This window comes from Amblyraja radiata, chromosome 22, assembly GCF_010909765.2.
Source record: "Amblyraja radiata isolate CabotCenter1 chromosome 22, sAmbRad1.1.pri, whole genome shotgun sequence".
Taxonomy (NCBI): domain Eukaryota; kingdom Metazoa; phylum Chordata; class Chondrichthyes; order Rajiformes; family Rajidae; genus Amblyraja; species Amblyraja radiata.
In genome coordinates, this window is record NC_045977.1 from 22,441,721 (window position 1) to 22,466,236 (window position 24,516).

Below are 24,516 nucleotides of genomic sequence, written 5' to 3' on the forward strand. Positions count from 1 at the left end.
AGGGTTCCGACTTGAAACGTCTGCTATCCCTTTTCTCCAAAGATGCTGCCTGATCTGCTGAGTTACTGCAGCATTTTATGTCTATCTTCTCACACTATCTTTCCCTGTCAATTCATTCTCCAGCCTTTCCACATGACCATGACCCTATTCTGCAGGGATATTGAATATCCATCTATTCCCTACATTTCCATGTGCCTGTCTAAAAGCCCATGTTATCCCCCTTTCACATTAACTTCCTCCACGCTCGAGGCAATTGACAGAGGGCTAATTAACCTACAAACCCGCATGTCTTTGGGATGTGGGTGGAAACCGGAGCACCCAGAGGAAATCTATGCGGGGCGAACAGGCAAACTCCACATAGACAGCAACCGACGTCAGGATCAAACCCATGTCTGACGTGTTAATCAGCGGCTCTACCTGCTGTTGAACACAACACTGTACCGTCCCTGTCACCACACACAGGCGCCCAGCTACAGCACGTACCTTGCGCCAGTGACAGGCCAGCTGTTCCAATGGCAGATCCAGCAGGTTGGGCATGTCCTTGGGCGGCGACACCAGCATGGAGGAGGGCAGGTGGACCGGGCTGGAGGAGCCCAGAGGCAGGAAGAACTGGAACGTCTGAGAGCTCGGACTCCCCTCCAGGAAGCGGGGCGTCTGGGCATCCTGCAGCAGTGGCAGATAACTTTAACTCACCCACAGCCCCTCCTTTGTTTCAACTTGTACAACAGTATAGCACAGCAACAGGCCCCTTCAGCTCACAATGTCCCTGCTGAACACGATGCCAAGTTAAACTAATCTCTGCCTGTACATAAGTTCATAAAACACAGGGGCAGGATTAGGACATTCAGCCCATCGAGTCCGCTCCATCATTCAATCATGGCTGATCTATCTTTCCCTATCAATCCATTCTCCTGCCTTCCCCCCCATGACTATTCTGTAGGAATATAGAATAACCCTCTATTCCCTACATTTCCATGTACCTATCTAAAAGCCTTTTAAACACCACTACTGTACCTGCCTCCACCACTACACCTGACAATGGATCTCCTGAAGATGTCACTACCATCAGTTCATGGCACAGTTGTCCACCATGCTCATTCCCGAAATAAGAGCTAGCCACCAGCCTTTGTGTGCGATAGAATACCATTCCCCTAAACTCTCATACATGGAGTGAAAATCTTACCCTTGATCCCAGAGGCCACGCAGAGTTCTGTTTGCTTCTCGTTTATCATCTACATTACTCAACAAATTAACTTCAGCATTCAAGTTGGATTTGATATAAAGCTTTGCCTTTCTGACTGCCTACCCTATCTATGCCTTTCAAAATGTTATATGTTTCTGTCGTCTGCTCCCAACCTCCAGCATTCCAGAGAAAACAATCCAAGTCTGTCCACCCTGTCCCTGTAGCTAATACCCCCTAGACCAGGCATCACACTGGTAAACCACTGCATCCTTTCCAAAGCCTCCACATTCTTCCTATAATGGAGTGAGCAGAATGGCACGTAATACTCCAAATGCAGCCTGACCAAAGTGCTATTGAGCTGCATCACATTCTTATACTCCATGCCCTGACCAATGCAGGCAAGCATACCGTACACCAGCATTACCACTCTGTCCACTTGTTGCTTCTCTCGGAGAGGCATGGACTCGCCGGCGTTCGTGCCGTTACCCTGGTGTCTGATACTCACGGTGCTGACACCAGGAGATGCTTCTCCTCCGTCCTGCAGGTCGTCGGGCAGCAAGGCCGAGGGGGGCGGAGAGTCGAGGCCGGAGCTGGGGGACAAGCTGAGGTCCACGATGGACACCGAGTTCCGGGCGGGGGAGAAACGGGCGTCTTGTTTCTCCTGAGCCTGGTGCAGGATGAACGGACCTGGAACAAGAGCGAGGGTGTGAGAGCAAGGCAGGGTTATAACGGCGAGGATGGATGTCACTGGCAAACACAACCACAAGTACAGGGCCTATTAACAGAAGGAGCAGCCATGAGGAAACATCAATGGTGTCCATGGTACAGCTGGTAGTGCTGCTGCCTCATAGCGCCAGAGACCCGGCTTCGCTCTTGACCTCGAGTGCTGTCCGTGTGGGGTTTGCACAATCTCCCTGTGACCGCATGGGTTTCCTCCGGGTACTCCAGTTTCTTCCCTTGTCCCAAAGATATTCAGGCATCATTCTGCACCCTTTCCAAATCCTACATATCCTTCCTGTAATTCGGTCACCATACCCACGCACGATATTCCAAATGTGGCCTAACTAAAGTCCTTCCATAAGCTAGGGTACCATCCGATTCACCTTTACCCCGTTGAGGACATTGGACTTTGTCTGTGGAACTGGTGCGCTACAATGTTGAGAACTACATTCTGCACTCTGTCTCTTCCTACCCCTTTGCTCTTCCTATTGTACATGATTTTGACGAATGTATGCAATGGTTTATCTGATATATTTGGATAGCATGAAAAATAGTGTACCTGTACCTTAGTACACATAAACCTAAACCCATATCATGATATCCTGACTCATACTCAAACTATTTGACTCAGAGACGGTCTACACCGCTCACACTGTAACCTGTGGATCAGTGGAAACAGGGGCGGGTACACCAACATGATGTCACAAGACACCAAAAGCTGGAGTAACTCAGCAGGACAGGCAGCATCTCTGGAGAGAAGGAATGGGTGACGTTTTGGGTCGAGACCCTTCTTCATCACAGCACAGGTTTGTTCAACCAGGGATGTTACAAGCCTGTTCAAAAGGGAACTGCAGATGCTGGAATATCGAAGGTACACAAAATTGCTGGAGGAACTCAGCGGGTGCAGCAGCATCTATGGAGCGAAGGAAATAGGCGACGTTTCGGGCCGAAACCCTTCTTCAGACGTTTCGATGTTACAAGCCTCACCAGTGTGTTGGTTGTGGGGAGAGGCCGATGCAATGATAACAATTCCATCATCGGTCATCTTCAGCTCCCTCTGGGCACTGCTCTCCTCCATTGTCTCATAGCCCCTCTGCCTCTTGCCCCTCATCATCCGGAGCTTGGAGATGCTGAGCTTCAGGTCCAGGGGTTCGTCCAGGGAATGCATCGTCACGCTGGTGGTGGCACGTCTGATGGGGAGTGCCCAAGGCAGCAGCCAGGTGGGAAAACTCTACAGCCTTAGAACCTGGAACCAGAACAGCAGATGGATCACACAGACAGCGACAAGAACTTTATGATGGTGCTTTACTTTTAGTACCCTGGCAGGTTTAATTTAGTTTAGTTCAGAGATACAGCCAGAAATGGCCCTTTGGCCACTCAGACCACACTGACCATTGATCATTCATTCACACTAGTTCTATGTTATCTCACTTTCTCATCCACTCCCTACACATTAGGGGGCAATTTACAGAGGCCAATTAATCTTGCATCTTTGGATTGTGGGAGGAAATCTATATGCTCACAGGAAGAACATGGAAACGCCACACAGGTAGCGCCGGGGTAAGGATCGAACCCAGATCCCTGGGTCTGTGGGTCAGCAGCAGCTCTACCCACTGTGCCATTCTGCTGCTATTAAATATAGTAAACCCCGCTGACAGGTGAAGTTGTCCTTTCAATTTCATGGGTCTCGATATATAGGTAAATGAGAGGCCTAATAAGAGGGCAAGAAAAGCAATAAAACAATCTCAGTTCATCTCATTCAGGAACTGCTACTTTTCCACAACTACCAGGTTCTTGAACCAACCTGCACTACGCTAATTCTCTCTCAGCAACAGAACACTGCGGGCCACCCCTTGCACCACTGTGGACTTGTTTTCTAATAGTGTATTCTTGCATCAATGTCTTCTGTTTGCAGTCTATTATTTTAACTGTCATGCAGAATTTGTGTCATTTGTGAACATTTTTAATCTATTTTTTAAATATATGTCTACCTGCTTGTGATACAGCTGTAAGCAAGATTTTCATTGTACCTGCACCTCCCTGTACTTGTGCTTATGACAATAAACTCAACTTGACGGGATGTGTTGGTTGAGGTTTAAGCTGTTATAAATATTGCCCAAGGCATTTTACAGAGAGCTGAGTAAATGTTCACATGCAGCTAAACTTGCAGAGGAGACTGATTTAGCATCTCTCCAGGACAACTCACCCTCAAATAATGTCAGAGACTAAGGGGAGACCCAAGAGAAGTATATACAATTGTGAGAGGCATAGATAAGGCAGTCGGTCAGAACCTTTTCCCAAGATGAAACAAATCAGATATTAACGGACAAAGTTTAATGGGGATGTGCAGTGCAAGTTTTTTTTAAAACACAGAAAGTGGTGGGTACCTGAAATGCGCTTTCAGGGGTGGTGGTCGAGGAAAATACCCACCGACCAGTGGCATTTAAGAGACTTTTAGGTAGGCACGTGGGTATGGAGGGATATGGACCACGTGCAGCCTGAGGAGATTAGTTGGTATGTTCGGCACAGACATTGTGGACTGAAGGACCCGTTCCAGGTTTTATGTTAATTGTACAACATTTCTAGTACCAGCCTGACCATGGTTACTCACTCCCATATCCCCTTTATTCTTCTCATTCCTCACTTGTGGGCGGCCCAGCAGACTCCTGTAATCTACTTCCAACGTCGAGTTAACATCAGGCCCAGTTAATCTACGTAGAGGTCACATTGACCAGCGTGGGGTAATGCGCTATGATAATCTCTGCCCAACTCCTCTCTCCTGCCTCTCCACAAACCGCAACCTGGAGCCAACACGCCTCTGATCATGGGCTACACATGGGCCAGGCACTTGGAGAGTTGTATATCACACTGACCTGCAGTGGCTCCAGTTCCAGGCATCAAACACTAGCATGCTCTGTTTGTTTGAGTACTTTTGATCGGTCATCCGGCAAAGGTTTGTGTTCCCATAGCCCCACAGGACAGCAGTGGGTGGAGCAGGTGGAGTTGCCCACTAGGCCCAACCTCACACCCTCGGCCCCACACTCCCATGCAGTGCCGCAGGAGACACAACAAAGATTTACAGACTGCATGGATGAACTCCAAAAATTGTTCATCCCTCTCTGGCGAAAAAATAAAATGGGGAAGGTGGCTCCACCGTGGCGAACAAGGATAGTGTTAAATCCAAGGAAAAGGCAAATAATTGGCCAGAGGAAGCAGCAAACCAGAAGACTGGGAGAAATTTAGAACTCAACAGAGGAGGTCAAAGGGTTTAATTAAGAGGCGGGGGGGGGGGGGGGGAGCATGAAAGAAAGCTTGCAGGGAATAGAAAAGCTGACTGTAAAAGCTTCTGTAGATGTGTAAAAAGAAAACGATTAGTGAAGACAAATGTAGGTCCCTTATAATCAGAGACAGGTGAATTTATAATGGGAAACAAGGAAATGGCAGAACAGTTAAACAAATACTTTGGTTCTGTCTTCACTAAGGAAGACACAATCTCCCAGAAATACTTGGGGACCGAGGATCTAGTGGGAGGGAGGAACTGAAGGGAATCCACATTAATCAGGAAATGGTGTTAGGTAAACTGTTGGGACTGAAGGCAGATAAATCCCCAGGGCCTGATGGTCTACATCCCAGAGTACTCAAGGAGGTGACCCTAGAAATCATGGATGCATTGGTGATCATTTTCCAATGTTCTCTTGACTCTGGATCAGTTCCTGTGGGCTGGAGGGTAGCCAATGTAACCACTTTTTAAGAAAGGAGGGAGAGAGAAAACAGAATTATAGACCAGTTAGTCTGACTTCAGGTAGTGGGGAAGATGCTGGAGTCGATTATTAAAGATGTTATAGCAGCGCATTTGTAAAGCTGTGACAGGATCGGTCAAAGTCAGCATGGATTTATGAAGAGGAAATCGTGCTTGACTAATCTTCTGGAATTTTTTGAGGATGCAACAAGTAGAATGGATAAGGGAGAGCCAGTGGATGTGGTGTATCTGGACTTTCAAAAAGCCTTTGACAAGGTCCCACACAAGAGATTAGTGTGCAAAATTATAGCACATGGTATTGGGGGTAGGGTATTGACATAGATAGAGAACTGGTTGGCAGACAGGAAGCAAAGAGTAGGATTTAATGGGTCCTTTTCAGAATGGCAGGCAGTGACTAGTGGGGTGCCACAGGCTCGGTGCTGGGACCCCAGTTATTTATAATATATACTAACAATTTAGATGAGGGAATTGTTTGTGTCATCCAAGTGCGGATGACACAAAGTTGGGTGGCTGTGTGAGCTGCGATGAGGATGCTATGACACTGCAGGGTGACTTGGATAGGTTGGTGAGTGAGCAGATGCATGGCAGATGCAGTGTAATGTGGATAAATGTGAAGTTATCCACTTTGGTTGCAAGAACAGGAAGTCAGACTATTATCTGAATGGTGTCAGATTAGGAAAAGAGGAGGTGCAACGAGACCTGGGTGTGCTTGCACATCAGTCACTGAAAGCAAGCATGCAGGTACAGCAGGCAGTGAAGAAAGCTAATGGCATGTTGGCCTTCATTGAGAGAAGATTTGAGTTTAGGAGCAAGGAGGTCCTACTGCGGTTGTACAGGGCCCTGGTGAGACCACACCTGGAGTATTGTGTGCAATTTTGGTCTCACAATTTGAGGAAGGATATTATTGTTATTGAGGGAGTGCAGCGTAGGTTCACCAGGTTCCCGGGATGGCGGGACTGACATATGATGAAAGAATGAGTCGACTGGGCTTGTATTCACTGGAATTTAGAAGGATGAGAGAATATCTTATAGAAACATACAATATTCTTAAAGGATTGGACAGGCTAGATGCAGGAAAAATGTTCCCGATGTTGGGGTAGTCCAGAACTAGGGGGGTCACAGTTTAAGAATAAGGGGTAGGCCATTTAGGACTGAGATGAGGAGAAACTTATTCACTTCAACAGAGTTGTGAATCTGTGGAATTCTCTGCCACAGAAGGCAGTGAAGGCCAATTCACTGGATGTTTTCAAGAGAGTTAGATTTAGCTCTTGGGGCTAAGGGAATCAAGGGATAATGGGAAAAAGCAGGAACGGTGTACTGATTTTAGATGATCAGCCATGATCATATTGAATGGCAGTGTTGGCTCGAAGGGCCGAATGGCCTACTTCTGCACCCATTTTTCTATGTCTACGTTTCTAACATCCCAAGCGTGAAGTAGTCAATGGGGTTATCCTGTCAACGGTTTAACGCATCTTATAACGCAGGAATGCTCAAATGTAGGATTCACAGCAGACAAATTATTCCTCAAGCTTCCATCAACAACACGACAAGGAACTGCACATGCTGGAATCTTGAGCAAAAGACAAGGTGCTGGAGGACCTAGTGGGTCAGGACCATTGATGCCTGGACCTGCGTGGGTCAGGCAGCATCTGTTGGGGGAATGGGCAGGCGATGTTTTAGGTTGCGACCCTTCTTCAGACAAAACCTGTTTGTATGCTCCGGTCACTGGTGGATTAGTTATCACCTCCATTACTCTTTCAGCATCTGGTGCCCAGGACGGAGATGAAGACCGATGGATGGATGGGATGGATGGCGCGGTGTGCTACTGGATGGCCTATCGTTGGAGGGGAGATATTAAACAACTCCAGATGTTTACAATGGCCAATATTGACCAAATTGCATTAATTCGTTCAGAGGCCGAGAGGATTCCTGACTGAAGTATATACAATTATGAGAGGCTTGGGTAGTGTACACAGTTAAAACTTTTTTTTCAAAAATTAGAGGTTGGGGCAAAAGATTAAAGGAGATATGCAGGGCTGGTTTTTGTTTTACACAAAGGGTGGTCGGTGCCTGGAATGCACTGCAGGGTTGAGGGTAGAGGCAGATACAATAAGAGACTTTTGGAAAGGCAGAGATATGCAGGGCATGGAAGAGTATGGATTATATGTGGGCAGATAAGAGATAATTTTGGCATCACATTTGGCACAGACATTGTGGGCCGAAGGACCTGTTCCTGTGCTGTACTGTTCTATGGTTTTGGACAGAAAGCAACACAACACTTACATCTTAGAACACGGAATAGTACAGCACAGGAACAGCCCCTTTGGCCCAAATCCCTGTGCCAAATTAAACTAATCTCCTCTGCCTGCATGTGATCCATATCCCTCCCCCATTCCCCACAAATCGATGTGCCTATCTAAAAGCCTCTTAAACACCACTATCGTATCTGCCTCCACCACCACCATCCCTGGCAGCACATTCCAGGCACCCACCCCTCTGTGTAAAGTAAAACTTGCCTCACCAACTCCCAGCGTAGGGGAATGAAGAGGTTTGAGGTAAGAAGAGGAAGATAAGAAACCTGAGGGGCAACGTTTTCATGGTGGAAATGTGGAATGAACTGCCAGAGGAGGTAGTTGAGGCGGGTACAATAACAGCATTTAAAACAGGTACATGGATAGGAAAGGTTTAGAAGGCTATGAGCCAAACGCAAGCAGGTGGGACTAGTGTAGATGGGGCATGTTGGTCGGCATGGATGGGTTGTTTTCGAGCTGAATGACTATATGACTCTGACCACCACACACGGAAGAATGCCTCAGTGCCTTTAGAAGATTCTAACTTTATGCTTTAAGTCGGTCCAGCAGACAGGGGGTTAAGTAAGCAAGCAGATACTCTGTGCATACGGGAGCAGGAAGCCGGCGCAGTCCCTGTGGAGGAAGCCTGGGAGGAGGGGTGTACACGGCTGTGGAATGCCGGAGCCCGGGAGGAGCGGTCCCCTGCCCTGCCCTCCCACCCACCCAGCCAGACTGTGTACACATCAGCCCCATCCCTACCGCCCGGTGTGTTCTGCACCAGCCCTGGACGAAGTGTCAGTGAAACGTCACACCTTATACACGCTCTCCAGTGACACACCGCTGCTGCTGTGGCCTCCCGCAGCCTGCACCGGCACCAGTGCAGTCCGCCACCGCATCACAGGCAATCCTGTCCGCATTGAGTGTGGGCCCTGGCTGGGAATGAGGCAGCGGTGCAGTCAGAGGGTCTGGGGTGACATCCACACTCTCCACTTCATCGCATTCCTGCGTGTTTATTTAAACAATCCCATCGACTGGGGCTGCTCAGCTGATGGTAAAACATGCACCGAAACCTTTGGTTGCAGGAGGGGACTGCTGCACTGGTGGGTCGCAGCCCTTGCTCAGGCCATAGCTTTAGGCAGGGAGCAGCAAAGATATCTTTGGGGGGCAGTGTCCCGGTTGTGGGTCACTCTGCCCACAGATAATCCCTGGGATATTCCTTCAGTCTGCACACTGGCCACTGTTCCCCCAATTCCACAACGGGAGAACAGAACCAGGAACACGGCCAGACGCTGCACCGAGAGGGAGTGGCAAATAGGAGGGGGGGGGGGGGAAGAGAGAAGAAGCAGCGGAGAGGAGAGGGTGGGAAGGAGGGAGAGAGAGAGGGAGAGAGAGTGAGTGAGGGGGAAGGGGAGATGTGGAGTTGGGAAAGGGTTTACGAAGGGACTGAGTAGAGGAGATGGTGGGAGGTGCAAAAAAGGGGGGAAAAGAGAATGAGGTAAGGGGGGGGGGAGTGTGGCAGATGAAAGAGGACAGGAAGAGAGGGGATAGGGTCATGAGGAATAGATCAACATCTGTGGGGAAAAGAGTCAGTGACAAGGGGCTCTGGGGGAGAGGGATCGCTGAGAGATGGTGTGAGAGAGTTGGATTAAAACAGTGGGGAAACAGGCAGTGATACGGGGAGGGGAGTCACTGAGTGATGTGTAAGGAAGCAACATCTTAATCTTTGACAGTTGTTTTTAAAGCCCAGTATAGTTCAGAAAGGATTGTATAAAATGCTATTGGTATTTGAAAAACAGTTCAGAAAATTGTTTTTCTTGCATGTTTCGTGGCTGAGGGAATTTAATGTCTGTTATAAAACAAACAGCTGTGAGGAATTACAAGCCTAGCTGTGTCCAGGGACAGCTCTGTGAAAAGGAAGATGACTGTGGGTCTGTAACTTGCCCAGCTCTGTGAGTAACAGAGCAGTGTGCCAAACGCCTCTCCCACCAGGACTGTACATCATCGGTATTCTCCACCCTGAGCCGCTTTCTGGGCTGAACACCCCCTCCACACCAGGCCCACGGCCTCCACCTTCCCCACTGTGACCTGCAGAGACTCTGACTGCGCACGGATAGATTCCAGAAGGTCCTCTGGGCTTTCTCTTCACTCAATCGGCAAAGGAACTACAATGGAGGAAAGGTTTACAATTCATAGCAGAGGGCACCGCAGGGCCAGTGTGGCCTTGATCCTTGGAGGGGCGGCAGTGAGGAGAGGACTGTCTTTAGATCACCACTGCCTGGAGCTGGACGTTGGAAGCATCGCTCCAGATTCCACCCCTTCTGTGAGCCACTGTTATTGGCAACACAAGTGTGAACTACTGAGGGGTGGGGGGGGGGGGGGGGGGAGGGAAGTTCACAGGTACCCAAACATCATCCTCACAATTCAGAATTTAAAACCTGCTCGACCCAGCACATGGTCAGGACATCTCCTAGACTCATACAGCGCATCATCACAGCTTCCTGGAGACACAAGGAACTGCAGATGCTGGAATATTGCACAAAAAAACCAATGGAGGAACTCAGTGGGTCAGGCAGCATCCGTGGAGGGAATCGACAGGCGACGTTTCGTGTTGGGGCCCTTCATCAGACTGATTGTAGTAAAGGGCAGTATTCAGCACTCCCAATGTGTCCTCCTGTACATCGGCGAGACCAAGTGTAGACTTGGCGACCATTTCACTCAACTTGTGCTCGGTCCGCCAAGGCTTGCTGGATCTCCCGGTTATTAACCATTTTAACACACTTACCCATTCCCACACTGACCCTTCTGTCCTGGGCCGCCTCCATTGCCAGAGTGAGGACACACGCAAATTGGATGAACAGCACCTCATATTCCGCTTGGGGAGCTTACAACCCAATGGTATGAACGTCGAATTCGCCAATTTCAAGTAATATCCCCATCACCACAGAGAAAAGTGCAAGGGCCGCATTGAGGTAGGTTGGGAGATCAGGACCACACCTTTAGTTTAGGAGAGGAATGCTCAGTAGTCTGATAACAGCGAGGAAGAAGCTATTCTTGAATCTAGTGGTACATGTTTTCAAGCTTGGTATCATCTGCCCAGCAGGAAAGGGGAGAAGAGGGAATGACTGGGGTGTGAGGATCCTTAATCATGTTGGTTGCTTTCCCAAGGCAGAAATTATGACTTTCAAAAGACATTTGGACAAGTAAATGGATAGGAAAGATTCAGAGGGATGTGGGCCAAATACCAGCAAATTGGACGAGCTCAGACTGCCAACTTGTTCAACACGGACAAAGTGGGATGAAGGCTCGTTTCCATTCTCTATGACTCTATAAGAGAGCCCAGCATAGAGCAAGGGAACCACAGGACGGTAGGCGAGGAATATAGGGAGGCACAGTGGGACAGCGGCAGAGTTGCTGCCTCACAGCACCAGGGACCCTTGTTCAATCCTGACCTCGGGTGCTGTTTGTATGGAGTTCATAAGTTCATTTATTGTCTCATACACCAATTGGTGTAGTGAAATTCACTGGCCAGGTCAGTCATACAATTTAATAAAGTAACAGACTCAAAAAAACACATTTTGACATAAACATCCATCACAGTGACTCCTACACATTCCTCACTGTGATGGAAGGCGAAATTAAAGTTTGTACGTTCACCCTGTGACAGCGTGGGTTTTCTCTGGGTTCTCTGGTTTCTTCCCACACTCCAAAAACTTACAGGTTTGTAGGTTAATTAGCTTCAGTCAAATTGTAAATTGGCCCTCGTGTGTAGGATAGTGTTAGTGTATGACGTGATCGCTGGTTGGCGCAGACGCAGTGGGCCAGAGGGCCTGTTTCCATGCTATATCGCTAAAGTCTAAAGAATGGGAAGACGGAATATTCCCAGCCAAGTTTCACTTGCCTTCTGTTGCCGCCGACCTTCCCAATCCAGGGATCCCTGATGTGGATCGTGATGGGTACTGCTGGGATACACCATGCACGGTAGAGTTGCCAGTTGCTGCAGTTGGCGATGATAAACTAGAGGAAGGTTCCAGAAGTTCGTGGCGGACCATAGAGCTGGCGCAGGCGTGCTGGGCAGCCGTGTGTGTAGCCCAACAGGTGCGTAAGGTGCCTCTGATCTGGTGCACGCCCTTGACTCACCCTTCCAGCAACATTCCCCAGCAACCTTCAAAGTCTCTTGCAAGACGTTGGACTTGATACAAGACAGGAGGCGGGAGCGTCAGAACAAACGCTCTGCCACAAAGGGAACATTACATGAAGATTTGAGGATATCACATTGTAAACTCCAGTGTGGAAACTAATGATTGATTTTCCTTTTGACCTGGGGGGGGTGGGGGACGGTGAAGAAATGGTCTTGTTCCATGAGTTCCTCGCCCAGGATTGTTACGGGAGGGGGGGGGGGGGGACCTTTGAATGGCAAGGGGTGGGGCAGGCCTGGTGTTGGGGGGGTCGGATGATCTCAGCTTTCTGTTGTAACTGTACTGTCAACCTGACCCTGGGAACGGAGTCCTTGGACCGGTGCCTAATCCAAAGGTTTTGGAGAATGCTCCAACGTCCCTGTGAAGTGAGTGCCAGCGAGTTAATAGTCAAGGATGCGAGAACCTTGGACCTGGCAGCTTTGGAAACACTCTCCAACCCACACACACACACACACACATTAGTGTGCATGTGCGTGCATAGGCACACACATGCAACCACAGATATAAAGCGTTAGGCTGCACAGAAATAGGCCCTTTGACCCACAGGTTGCCAAGGGAAACCTTGCACAAGGTCGCTCTGTCATTCAATACATCCTACAGACCAACGATTCAATATAATAATCCTACCCTTATTAGGCTCATATAAATGGGGATTTGATTCCATCTGCCATTATTTCATCCAATCCACAATATTGTTCCTTAGATCATGACTAACTTCACCATCAACATCATCACCAATGTTTGACCTGAAATCGACCCGAATAGTCACCTATTGCTTCGCTCCATAGATGCTGCCACTGAGTTTCTCCAACATTTTTGTCTACCTTCGATTTTTCCATCATCTGCAGTTCTTTCTTAAACTCTTAACCAATGTTTGTATCATCTGCAAGCTTACTGTTTCCGCACTGTATCGCTAAAGTCTAAAATCTAAAGAACGGGAGGAATTGATGTATACAAGAGACAGTAAGAAACATTGTATTTATTGGAGACACAAAGAAATTCAGATGCTGGAATCTTGAGAGAAATACAAAGTGCTTTAGGAATTCAGCAGGTCAGGCAGCATCTGGGGAGGGAATGGACAGGTGATATTTTGAGTTGGGACCGTTCTTCAGATCCGAAATGTTGCCTGTCTATTCCCTACACAGATGCTGCCTGACCAGCTACGTTCCTCAGGCACTTTGTAATTTACTGTATGTATACAGTTTATAATTACATTATACTCTGCGAGCTTCACGTAAAGAAGGAATTTCATTGCACCTTGATGTATATGGCAATAATGTAATGAGTGCAAGTCCCAGCACCGATCCCCATGCCGGACTCACTGTCACCCTCTCTCCCATTACCAAGCCAACTCTGGATCCATTTCCCAACTTGCTTTGGGATTGGACCAGCTTTTCATTTGGACCCTACCAAAGGCCTTCCGGAAGTCCATGAAGACCACATCAACCACTCTGCCCTCCATTAGTTCTTAAAAAATAGTAAATTTGTTAGTTCTTAAAAAATAGTCAATCAAATTAACCAGACAGCATCTCTCATTGTCTGAAAAGTCACCTATTCTTTTTCTACAGCGATACTGCCCAACCCGCTGAGTTACTCCAGCATCTTCGGTATTAACCAGCATCAGCAGTTCATTCCTACCCATTCACTCATTATCAAAGCCATACTGACCATCATTAACCAATCCTTCCCGTTCCAAGTGGAGATTGATCTGGTCCCTCAGAAACCTTCCCCATCAATTCCCCAACAGAACATCAAACACCACAGCACAGGAACAGTCCTTGCCAAACACAATGCCAAGTAATCTCATTGCCTGCACGAAATCCATAAACCTGCATATCAATGTGCCTATCTTAAACACCCATGAAACGCTACTATTGTACCTTCCTCCACTTCCACCCACAACAGCACGCTCCAGGCACCAAATACTGACGTTGAACTCACTGGCATGCAATGAGTTTAGTTTAGTTTAAGGATACAGCATGGAAAAAGGCCCTTTGGCCCACCGAGTCCATGCCGCCCATCTATCACCCCTTCTATGATATCCCACTTTCTCATCCACTCCCTGTGCACTAGGGGCAATTTACAGAAGGCCAATTAACCTACAAATGTGCATATCTTTGGGACTTCGGCAGAACCCAGAGCACCCGGAGAAAACCAACGTGGTCACAGAGAGAACGTGCAAACTCCACAAAACACATATAAGGTCAAGACCGAACCCAGGTCTCTGGCGCTGTGTGGCAACGACTCTACCTGCTGTGCGGCCTAACAACCTGGCTTATTCCTGCTGCCTCTATGAATAAAAGCTACTGCACTCACTGACCTCCAGTCACCTGGCCTCTCACCAACAGCCAGAGACGATCGAATAATCTCTGTCAGGGTCACAGTAACCTCTTGGAAAGTACAAAGAACTGCAGGAACTCGGCGGGTCAGGCAGCATCTGTGGAAGGGACGGAGAGATGACATTTCTACAGACTCCTTCTGTGAAACGCTCTCACTGTGCCCCTTTGCAATTCCTGATGTCTGAAGAAATCCATCAGTTCAGGATCACTGATGAGCAGATCTTGTTCAAGTTACCAAGCAACTGTAATTTGTCTTTGGTTCATCTCCTTTGCTCTGCTTGCCCAACTCGAGGCAACTTCAGCCCCAATTAACATCCAGCAATCCTTGGAAAGCCAGCTGCAAGTGGGCAACTACGTCAATATTTTGAACTACAAAGGAGCCTGGCCCAAAACGTCATCATTCCATGTTCTCCAGAGATTTTGTGGATTACTCCAGTATTTTGGGTCTTTCTTTGGTATAAACCAGCATCTGCAGTTCCTTGCTATTACTCCTGTATTTTAGACCCAGGGTGCAGTGGCAAACACACTGTTCTGCTGATCATGGGTAGTACCAGGAGGAAGGGAGAGAACACTCCGGCGACACTTCTGCCTCACCCGGCTCTCAGCAAAGGGTGATATTTGATGGATGTGTGTATAGGAAGGGTTTAGAGGGAAAGGGGCCAAATGCAGTAAATGGGAGTAGCCCAGATGCTAACTTGCTCAGCACAGAATTGTACATTATAGGAACAGGCCCTTTGGCCCACAATGTCTGTGTCGTGGGACTAGCCCAGTTTGTCACCTGGTTTCGCACAGAACACTGAACAGTACATCACAGTAATAAGCCAAATAACCCACAATGTCTCAGTCGTGGACACTATGCCATCTTGTTTAGCACAGAATACTGAACATTACAGCACAGGAGCAGGCTCTTTGGCTCACAATTCTGTGCCGAGCAGGATGCCAAGCATGGACAAGGTGGGCTGAAGGGCCAACATCCGTGCTGTATAGCTCTAGGGCTGTAAAACCATTTTACGCATTGCAGAAGGACTGGACTGGGAATCAAATAGAAATCTCCACTGGCATTTCATTGAAGAGGCAGCCCTGATTTTTACTTGGGTGGGTGTTCAACTCACCCTCCTGACTCGATAGTGTCACCCCCGAGCCAGAGCAGAGAGGGCAGTGCCCTGTGGACCGGCCTCGAGACTCCCAGCTAATCCGGAGAGCTGGCAATCCCAGGCGCCAGAGGCAGAGGGGGTGGGGAAATTATAAATAAATGTCTTGTACAAGCAAGGTGAAAGGGAGACAAAGGGGCAGTGGGTTTGCAGGCAGTCAGTCTGCTGAGAGGAGAGAGAGGACAGTCAGTCATGAATGGTGGATTATTTTAGTTTCTGAACTGGGAGTTGGCAAACAGGAAGCACTGTTTCCACAGTCAGGGCCCAGCCAAGGACTCCCCTCTCCCTTTCCACTGCGCCTGCTCAGAGACACACACTGGGCGAGGGTAGCAGAGAGTACTTCCTCAAGGTGGGCTCGGCAAAAGGGAGGCAATTAATAAATAACCCGTACAGGTAAATAATAAGATTGGGGGAGTGGCGCTCAGCCACAAGACAGGGGGAGAATGTAATGGCTACACATCTCGAGTGCTTACCTTGTAACTGGCACTGATCCAAGCAGTCCAGACGCTGTGGAATTCTGCAGCCAAATGCCTTCCAGCAATCAGCAGCGGAATTGTGAACCTGGCCTCTCGTTTGAACAGAGGCACAGGGTCGTGCGATTCCCACTGCGACCAGGCAGTGTGTACGGCCACAGGAGATGGCCTCACCGAGCGGTTCAGATATAAAAGTGCAAAGGGCTTCACTGAGACGCCGACATCCCACCTTGGTTTGAGTTCTTGGTCTCTAAACATTCTTTGACCTGGCCGTGCTGGTGAAATATGGATTTTGTTTTTTACTTTAGTATGGAAATAGGCCCTTCAGCCCACAGAGTCCACACTGACCATCGATCAACCATTCACACCAGTTCCATATTATCACACTTTCTCATCTGTTGCCCACAATTACAATTAACCTACAAACGCATGCGTTTTGAGATGTAGGAGGAAACTGGAGCATCCGGAGGAAACCCACGTGACCACAAGGAGAGCATGCAAACTCCACCCAGACAGCGCCGGAGATCAGGATGGAACCCGAGTCTCTGGTGGTGTAAGGCAGCGGCTCTACCCACTGCGCTACCGTGCTGCCCCTCAGATGGGTGATGAGACATGTTTCCGTCAACGCAAGGCTTCGTGAAGAGACATGGGGAGTGGTGCAGGTCTGCCAGGGTCTCGACGTGTCCGCTTTGTTGGAAGGTGACATTATCACGTGGTGACGTTGGGCAACTCTAACCAGTTATGGCAGCGTTTATCAACCTTATTACCCTTGCGGAACCCTTGAAATAATTTTCATGTCTCAGGGAACCCCCACATAAAAATTATATATCTTTATTAATCTCTTTCTTTTTCATAAACTTAAAGTTCATAGGGCAAACATAATATATTTTACTGATAACTGGTTGAAGCAAAAAATAATTTACGTTTTTCTCAAGTTTATTGACAATGCAAAAATGAGCTGCGTGCCAGGAAGCACGGACAGGACTGATGGAGACCGTGCACGCGTCGGTACTCGAGTGAGTCACTTGATGATACATGAATCCGTCACGTACAGCTCCTGTCCACTGACCACTGAAGGCCGTTTCACACTGGCATTGTTTAGACATTGCTAAATATGATGTTGCAAAATATGCTAAATAGACTTCGCTAAATATGCCGTGCGTGTATAATAAAATTATGAATATGAAATTAAACACAAAAATGACTCCAAAATGCATTATGATTAGCCTATTTATTACTATTTCTCTCAGAACCCCTAGCGACCTCTCATGGAACCATGGTTGGGAAACGCTGAGTTATGGGCATAGCAACCTGTAACAATGCAAACTACCAAGACGATCTCTGCCATTGACATTTGTGCAGAGGTACTTTGTCAAGTAATGGGATGACCACTGACACAGAGAGCTCCAACACCAGCTATCAGGAGTGGGACACCAGCATTTGGCAACAGTGTAAACTCCTCATGGAGACAATAGACAAAAGTCTCTCTGAAGCAGCCAGCACTGTATCTCCACGATGAGATTGTGGCAAGGTTCAGACTGGCTACTCCACACTTAATGCATGGCCACAGACATATTTGTTCCCTCAATCAATATTTGCATATCCAGAGAGCCATCCCTTGGTAAAGTGGTAAGGGAATGCTGTTTTAGGTGTCTGCATTCCTAAAAAATAACTGTTTGCGTTTTCATAAGCGGTCTTGTTGGTCGATGTGTGGTCCCAATCAAGTCTGTGATTCTATGGAACAACTCGTCTGCCCTCCAAACTCCCTCACAGTGGTCAGGCACTGAAGATCATGTCCACAAGACACGGCACTGGACACGGAGGAGGTGGCTCAGTGTCTGGGAGCAGATGATTGAGGAGAACCCTAGCGCATAATTACAACCAAACTTGTTACCATTCTTGATCACAACTGAGAGGTTGTGAAATATGGAAGACAAGGTTGTGAGTTTACGAGCGGACTTCCTCTGCACCTCTACAACTTGCAGCACACAGAGTGGGGCATGCATTTCCCTAGATGAAACGGTACAGATAAACATACCACACACCCAGAACAGGAGTGCAAGGAGATTGGTCTCTCCTCTCACGTCATTCATTAACATCACGCTCATCCAATCTTGTCCTCAGCATCACCTTTGTGTTCCATCCCCATCCTGTTAACTCCCTTGTGGATCAAATGTTGACCAACCTGCACCTTCAATATATTACACTTCCACAGCCCTCAGGGTTGTCAAAGATTCACAACACTTTCAGAGAGGAAATTCCTCATCTCGAATGGGCTCCACTTACTCTGAAACTGGCTCATGATCAAGATAACCCCACCAGGGGAAAGATCCTTGGGTTCCACCCAGTCAATCCCTGTAGTCTTGTATCTTCCAATAAAATCATCTCCCATTCTTGTCAACAAAAGTGTTGGCCTACCCCTTCTTCATCCAATAAATCCACTCCCTGAACCTTATATGCACTGCACCCAAACCAAGTATACAATGCCATAAATATGGAAGCCAAGCCATATTCCTGATAAAATTACCTCAAAACCGCCAAGCTTTAAAAATCCCCCTCCTCGCAACAAAGGCCTTCCTAATGCCTTACTATTCTTGCACTCACCGTTTCACACATTGAGACCCCAGATGGATCTGTGCTGCAATGTTTTAGTTTCAGTCCTCAAATAATCATTTGCTTTCTTAGTCTTCCTTTTCAACGTAGACCCACTCACATTTTCCAACATTGTATGAGATCTGCCAACTTCATGCAAGTGAAAGAAAACAGAGCTCAAAAGATAGTGTTACAGCTGCAGAGAAAGTGAGATTAAATAAAGTGCAAAGATAACAACTAGGTAGATTGGAAGATTGGGAATTCATTCCTAGCATATATGAGAGTCTGACAACAGCAGGAAAGAAGTTGTTCTTGAGTCTGGTGATACACGCTTTCAGGCTTCTGTATCTTCTGCCTGATGGGCGAGGGCAGACGAGGGATTGACTGGGGGCAAGTGGTTCTTGATTACGTTGGTTGCTTTGCCGAGGCAGCATGAAGTGAAGATAGAGGTGTTGGGGAGGGGGGAGCTGTGTGATGGACTGGGCAGTGTCCACATTTCTAATGGTCTTGGGCAGAGCAGTTACCAAACCAAGCTGTGATGCATCTGAGTAGGACACTTTCTATTGCCTCCTTAATCATCTCACACACACAACAATCCTAAATCAAGCTTACGTTCCTTTTATAAATAAAGAACATGCTTTGTCTTTGCTCAAAGATTAATTAGCTTTAAATGAAAATATTTGAACAGTCTGGAATAGCTGCCGGAATAGTTCCAAACATTCAGTGGTGAGTCTGTTCGAGAAATTCAGACAGAGGACCTTTTGGTCAATCACAGATCCTGGAATATACGACCGGCTTGGAGTTTTACTGACTGTTGCAAGTTATATAGTGAAACAGGCGTTAGCCCAGAAACTCCAACATGTGGCACCACTTATTTTAATGCAATACTATTGAAAATGCATTCCATGGAGCGCAGCACAAGAACCAGTTCAGGAGACACGAGAAACTGCAGATGATGGAATCTTGAGCAAAAAACAAGGTGCTGGAGGAACTCAGCGGGTCAAGCAGCATCTGACAAATGTACCTAAAATGTCTATGTCCATTTCCTCCAGCACCTTTGTTTTGCTCAAGTTTCCAGTGTGTACAGGTCCTAGTGTCTCCATGGAAGCCTGATATTTTGTGCTCTTTGCACATAGACAACATTTCAGGATTGCACCCTTCAAACGTCGCCTATGCATATCCTCCAGAAATGCTGCCTGACCAGCTGAGTCACTCTAGCACGTTGTGTTCTACATAAGATTCCAGCACCTGCAGTTCCCTGTGTCTACATTTTGTTCTCTTCTCTAGGTCATTAATTGAGGGCCAAGAACTGATCTCTGGGTTATTGCACGAGTTACATCCCTCCAGCCTTAAAAATCATCCACTTGTTTCAATTCTCTGTGTTCCATGTGACAGCAGGTTCACCACACGATTGAAAAGAGAGGCTGCACCCTTCATAACACATCCACAAGTTTTCAACAGTTAAGAGCGTTTAATTGTCATATGTATGGAAAGAGAAACAATGAAATTCTTACTTGCAGCAGCACAACAGGCCAGCAAACACAGTACTCATAGATAACTTAATAAACAAATTTAAGATTAAAAAAAAAAAAAAAACAATATTAGCAATAAAAAGTCTGAAGTCCCTAGTGCAACCAGGACAGCTCCTAGTTTAGTTGGTGTTTATAGTTTAGTTTAGAGATATAGCGTAGCAACAGGGCATTCAGCCCACTGAGTCTGTGCCGACCAGCAATCATGGACACTAGTTCTATCTAACACTTTATGAAGAATGTTTTTTTACAAAAGCCAATTAACCTAAAATCCTACACGTCTATGGAATGTGAAAGGAAACTAGAGCACCGAGAGAAAACCCACAGTCACAGGGAGAATGTGCAAACTCTGGACAGACAGCATTCGTAGTCAAGATAGAACCTGGGTCCCTGGTGCTGTAAGGCAGCAATTGTAGCGCTAATCCACTATGCCGCCCCAATGGATAGTGTTCAAGAGCCTGATGGTGGTTGGGTACAGCCAACCGTGCTGTTCTCCAGGGCACGTGCGTACTCCTGGATGGTTGGGCGGCACGGTGGTGCAACAGTAGAGTTCCCGCCTTACAGCGCTTTCAGCACCAGAATCGCGGGTTCAATCTTGACCATGGGTGCTGACTGTACGGAGTTTGTACGTTCTCCCCGTGACTGCGTGGATTTCCCCCGAGATCTTTGATTCCTCCCATACTCCAAAGACGTACAGGTTTGTAGGTGAATTGGCTTGGTATAAATGTAAATTGTCCCTAGTGTGTGTAGGATAGTGTTTGTGTGCAGGGATCGCTGGTCAGCGCAGACTCGGCGGGCTATTCTCTCCTACTGGCAAGATACAAGGGGTTGAAAGTGCGTACCACCAGATTCAGGAACAGCTTCGTCCCCACTGTTATATCCTTAAATGGACCTCATTCATGCTAGCGATGAATTCCCTATCTTCCAATCTACCTCGTTGCAGCACACGTTTTCTGTAGCTGTAACACTATATTTTGCTCACTGGTATTTTTCATTTTTCACTATTTGCTGGACATGTGTATGCCTTGATTGTACTCATATATTTTATGATTTGTCTAATATCCACGGTACACATGGCCGTAATAAACCATTACTGGTGCACTGTATAGTGGCAACTCTGTGACTGTAGTGGTGCTACGTAATATCTGGGCCACTATATTTTCATTCTGAGAAAATATAAAAATGCCCTAAGTTCTGTCCCAGTTATGTGGGAGGAGTTAAGACAGGCCTCCAACTCGGGCTACACCCACTGCCGTGTGGAAAGGAAGAATAGGAACAATGGCCATTCTTCCCCCCCAGCACTCCCTCCCTCTCGTGCTCCCTCCCACCCTCAATAGTCTGGTAACAGTGGAGAAGAGTCTGATGGTATGCGCTTTCAAGCTTTTGTATCTGTCCGGTGGGAGAGGGGAGAAGAGGGAATAACTGGGGTGGAATTGATCCTGGATTATGTGGCTGCTTTTCCGAGGCAGCATAAAGTGCAAGGTGGGTATCAAGAGAGTGTTTAATTGTCATACGTACCGAGAACGGAACAATGAAATTCTTACTTGCAACAGTGTAACAGGCAATATACATAGATAATATAATAAAAACAAATTCAAAAAATTAATAACCCCAATACTAGTGCAAAAAAACCCTCAAAGTCTAGATGGTGTGAAGGACTTGAATAAGCGAGTTCGTATTCCGACTGCGCATGCCCAGGTCATAGGTCACAAGCGAAAAACAGTGGTGGTGCTCCATTGTGTGCAGGCTTGCGTTTCATCCGTGGTCGGGGTTGGGCCCAGCTCTCTGTCGCTGCCAGTGCTGTTGAGTTGCTGCTGGCCGTCCCCGTCCCCTCCCCGGTGTCCCATCCCTGTCCGGAGGTGTCCGGGGTGACCCTGGGCTGGCGGGGTGGCCCCAGACTTGAAGCTGACGTTGCAGCCGCTGGCTCCAGCTCGGCTCTGCCTGTCCCGCCGGGTTGGCCGGCAGCCCTCCACCTCCACCCCCCTCCCCTCAGTCCAACACCGAGATCCTGCTGAAGATGGGCAGCCGCCGGCCCTGCTCAAAGACGGGCAACTCAGAGCTGCTGCTGCTGGAGTCGTCCTGGTTGGAGAGAGAGTCTGCAGACGGACTTCAGCCGGCCATGGGCAGGACGGGCGCCCGCTGGAGCTCTGGTGGCAGCAGCAACCTCCTTCCCCTCCCTTGCCCAGCCCTAAGCCCAGAGTCGGGTCCAGCACCAACTCCAGGTCGGGGCTAAAGGCCGCCCACAGCGCGACCCAGTGTAGCCGATCTTCCTCAGGGTTGTGGATAAAGTGGCAGCGGATACTGTAGGGGCAGAAGCCGGTGGTGTGCAAGGTGCGGCACGGCTCCGTCTGGTACTTGGGGTGGCGGCTGAGGGAGAGCAGCTCGGCCAGGCCGTGGGCGAACTGGCACTTGTCGTCGTTGCGCCCCATTGGGAGTTGGAGTGGGGTTGGGCTGGAGTTGGCGCTTCTCCGTGCTGGCTGTGGGCCTGGGGGCAGGTGTCCCGTCGGTCCGGACGTCTCCAGCCGCCCCCTGGGCAGGGATGGGACATTCGAGTGGGGTGGGGAATGGGGACGGTCCAGTGGCGGTTCAGCAGCGCTTGCGACGCCAGGGCACGGGTTCGATCCTGGCGGAGGAGGAGGCGCGGTTCTGTGTGCGTGCAGCTGCCGAGAGCCGCTCCAGTCTCTCCCCCCCCCCCGGTCTTCCACTCATATCTGCCCTCTGACAAATACAAACTTGAAGAAAGACAAAAAAAAATCTGCCATTACTATACTCACTGAATCTACAGCGCTTCCTTTGATTTTTATTTATAGCGTTTCAACTTTGACAAATCCCATGATTCCTTGCGTTTTTGAAATACCAAACTCGCTTATTGCCAAGACACAGAAAACTGGGGAACTAAGATGCGACACAGTGGTGCAGCGGTAGAGTTACAGCCTTACTGCACCAGAGACATGGGTTCGATCCTGACTACGGATACTGTCTGTACGGAGTTTCTCCCTGTATCCGCGTGGGTTTTTTTCTGGGTGATCCAGTTTCCTTCCACACTCCAAAGATGTACAGTTTGCGGGTTAATTGGCTTTGGTTAAAATGGTAAATTGTCCCTAGAATCCAGGATGGTGTTAATGTACAGGGATTGCTGGTCAGCATGGACTCTGCCGGCTAAAGGGCCTATTTCCGTGCTGTATCTCTAAACTAAACTAATAAGGTAAATGGAGTTAATGTATACTAGTATAACAGACAGCAGTGCCATGATGGGCTGAAGGGCCTGTTTCTGTAAAGCTCTATGATTCACAGGCACACACTAACCCCGAACTGCGTGGTATGAACGGATTGCTAATAATCAGAAGGGACTGCATTGAACAGTGCTCCGTGTGTGGAATTCCTTTATTTGCAGTCTCAGTGTGGCCGGGTGCACAGTGACCCACCAGCACATGCGAGTGAGCTGCAGGGTTTGTCTAGCCTCTGGCAAAGAGACAGAGTAAACACTGAGGTTTGCCGAGCTATGTGCTCAGCTGACAGGGGACTACTCCCAACACAGGCTCCTTTTCATCTCTCCCAAAGCAGCGATGTACCCGACCCATTCCTGTACGCTGCTGCTTCCATCTCCAAAAGGATTTAATTAACAGCAGCGGAAAAGGGCCTCAGTTCAACGCTGGGCTCGCCACACAAGTAAAAAATCTCACGCACATGGTAAAATAAATCTTGGTCGCAGCTGGTTTGAAATAGATACCTGTTCAAGGGCATGGCGACAAGACAACCAAATTGTACCTTCACACAAGGTCCTTCCCCATAAAACAAATGAACAAGAGATCTGCATTTCTATAGCATTTTTAATAATCCTGAGACATGCCAAAATGCTCTACAGGCAATGAAAACCTGTTTGAGCGAAACACATAGTACTGGAGAACAACACAGTGAAGCAGTGGGTAGAGCTGTTGCCTCACAGCACCAGAGAGCCATGTTCTATCCTGACCCCTGGTGCTGTGTGTTCACCCTGTGACCACGTGGGTTTCCTCCAGGTGCTCCGGTTTCTCTGTACCTCAGTACATGTGACAATAATAACCCTAGTCTGTTTGAAGTGCAGCCATTACAGCTGTGCAGTAAACCCAGCAGCCATTCTCCAAAGGCTCAAAGAGTTCTGTGGATATTGACCAGGTAAAGTGCCTCTCGGGGAGTGGGCCGGGCAGAAGTTGGCCCTCTGGGTGTATTAAGGCGGCACGGTGGCATAGCTATAGAGCGCCAGAGACCGGGTTTGAGCCCGACTACGGGTGCTTGTCAGTAC

At 48.2% G+C, this 24,516-nt stretch overlaps 1 protein-coding gene across 4 annotated transcripts in view; it reads right to left on the reverse strand.

Moving 5' to 3' along the window:
- The window catches only part of glis2 (GLIS family zinc finger 2), a 43,864-nt gene that overhangs the window by 12,258 nt on the left and 7,090 nt on the right, over positions 1-24,516 (reverse strand). The window contains exons 1-4 of one of the 4 annotated variants that reach the window (XM_033040639.1): positions 8,767-9,245; positions 2,891-3,149; positions 1,689-1,870; positions 484-663 (exon numbers count right to left, since the gene is read on the reverse strand). In XM_033040639.1, coding sequence (XP_032896530.1) covers positions 484-663; positions 1,689-1,870; positions 2,891-3,071 — 543 coding nt within the window. In that variant the 5' untranslated portion in view covers positions 3,072-3,149; positions 8,767-9,245. Of the gene's footprint in view, positions 1-483; positions 664-1,688; positions 1,871-2,890; positions 3,150-4,776; positions 4,975-8,766; positions 9,246-24,516 lie in introns of those variants that run through there. The other 3 variants (XM_033040640.1, XM_033040641.1, XM_033040638.1) reach the window with 3 other exon arrangements.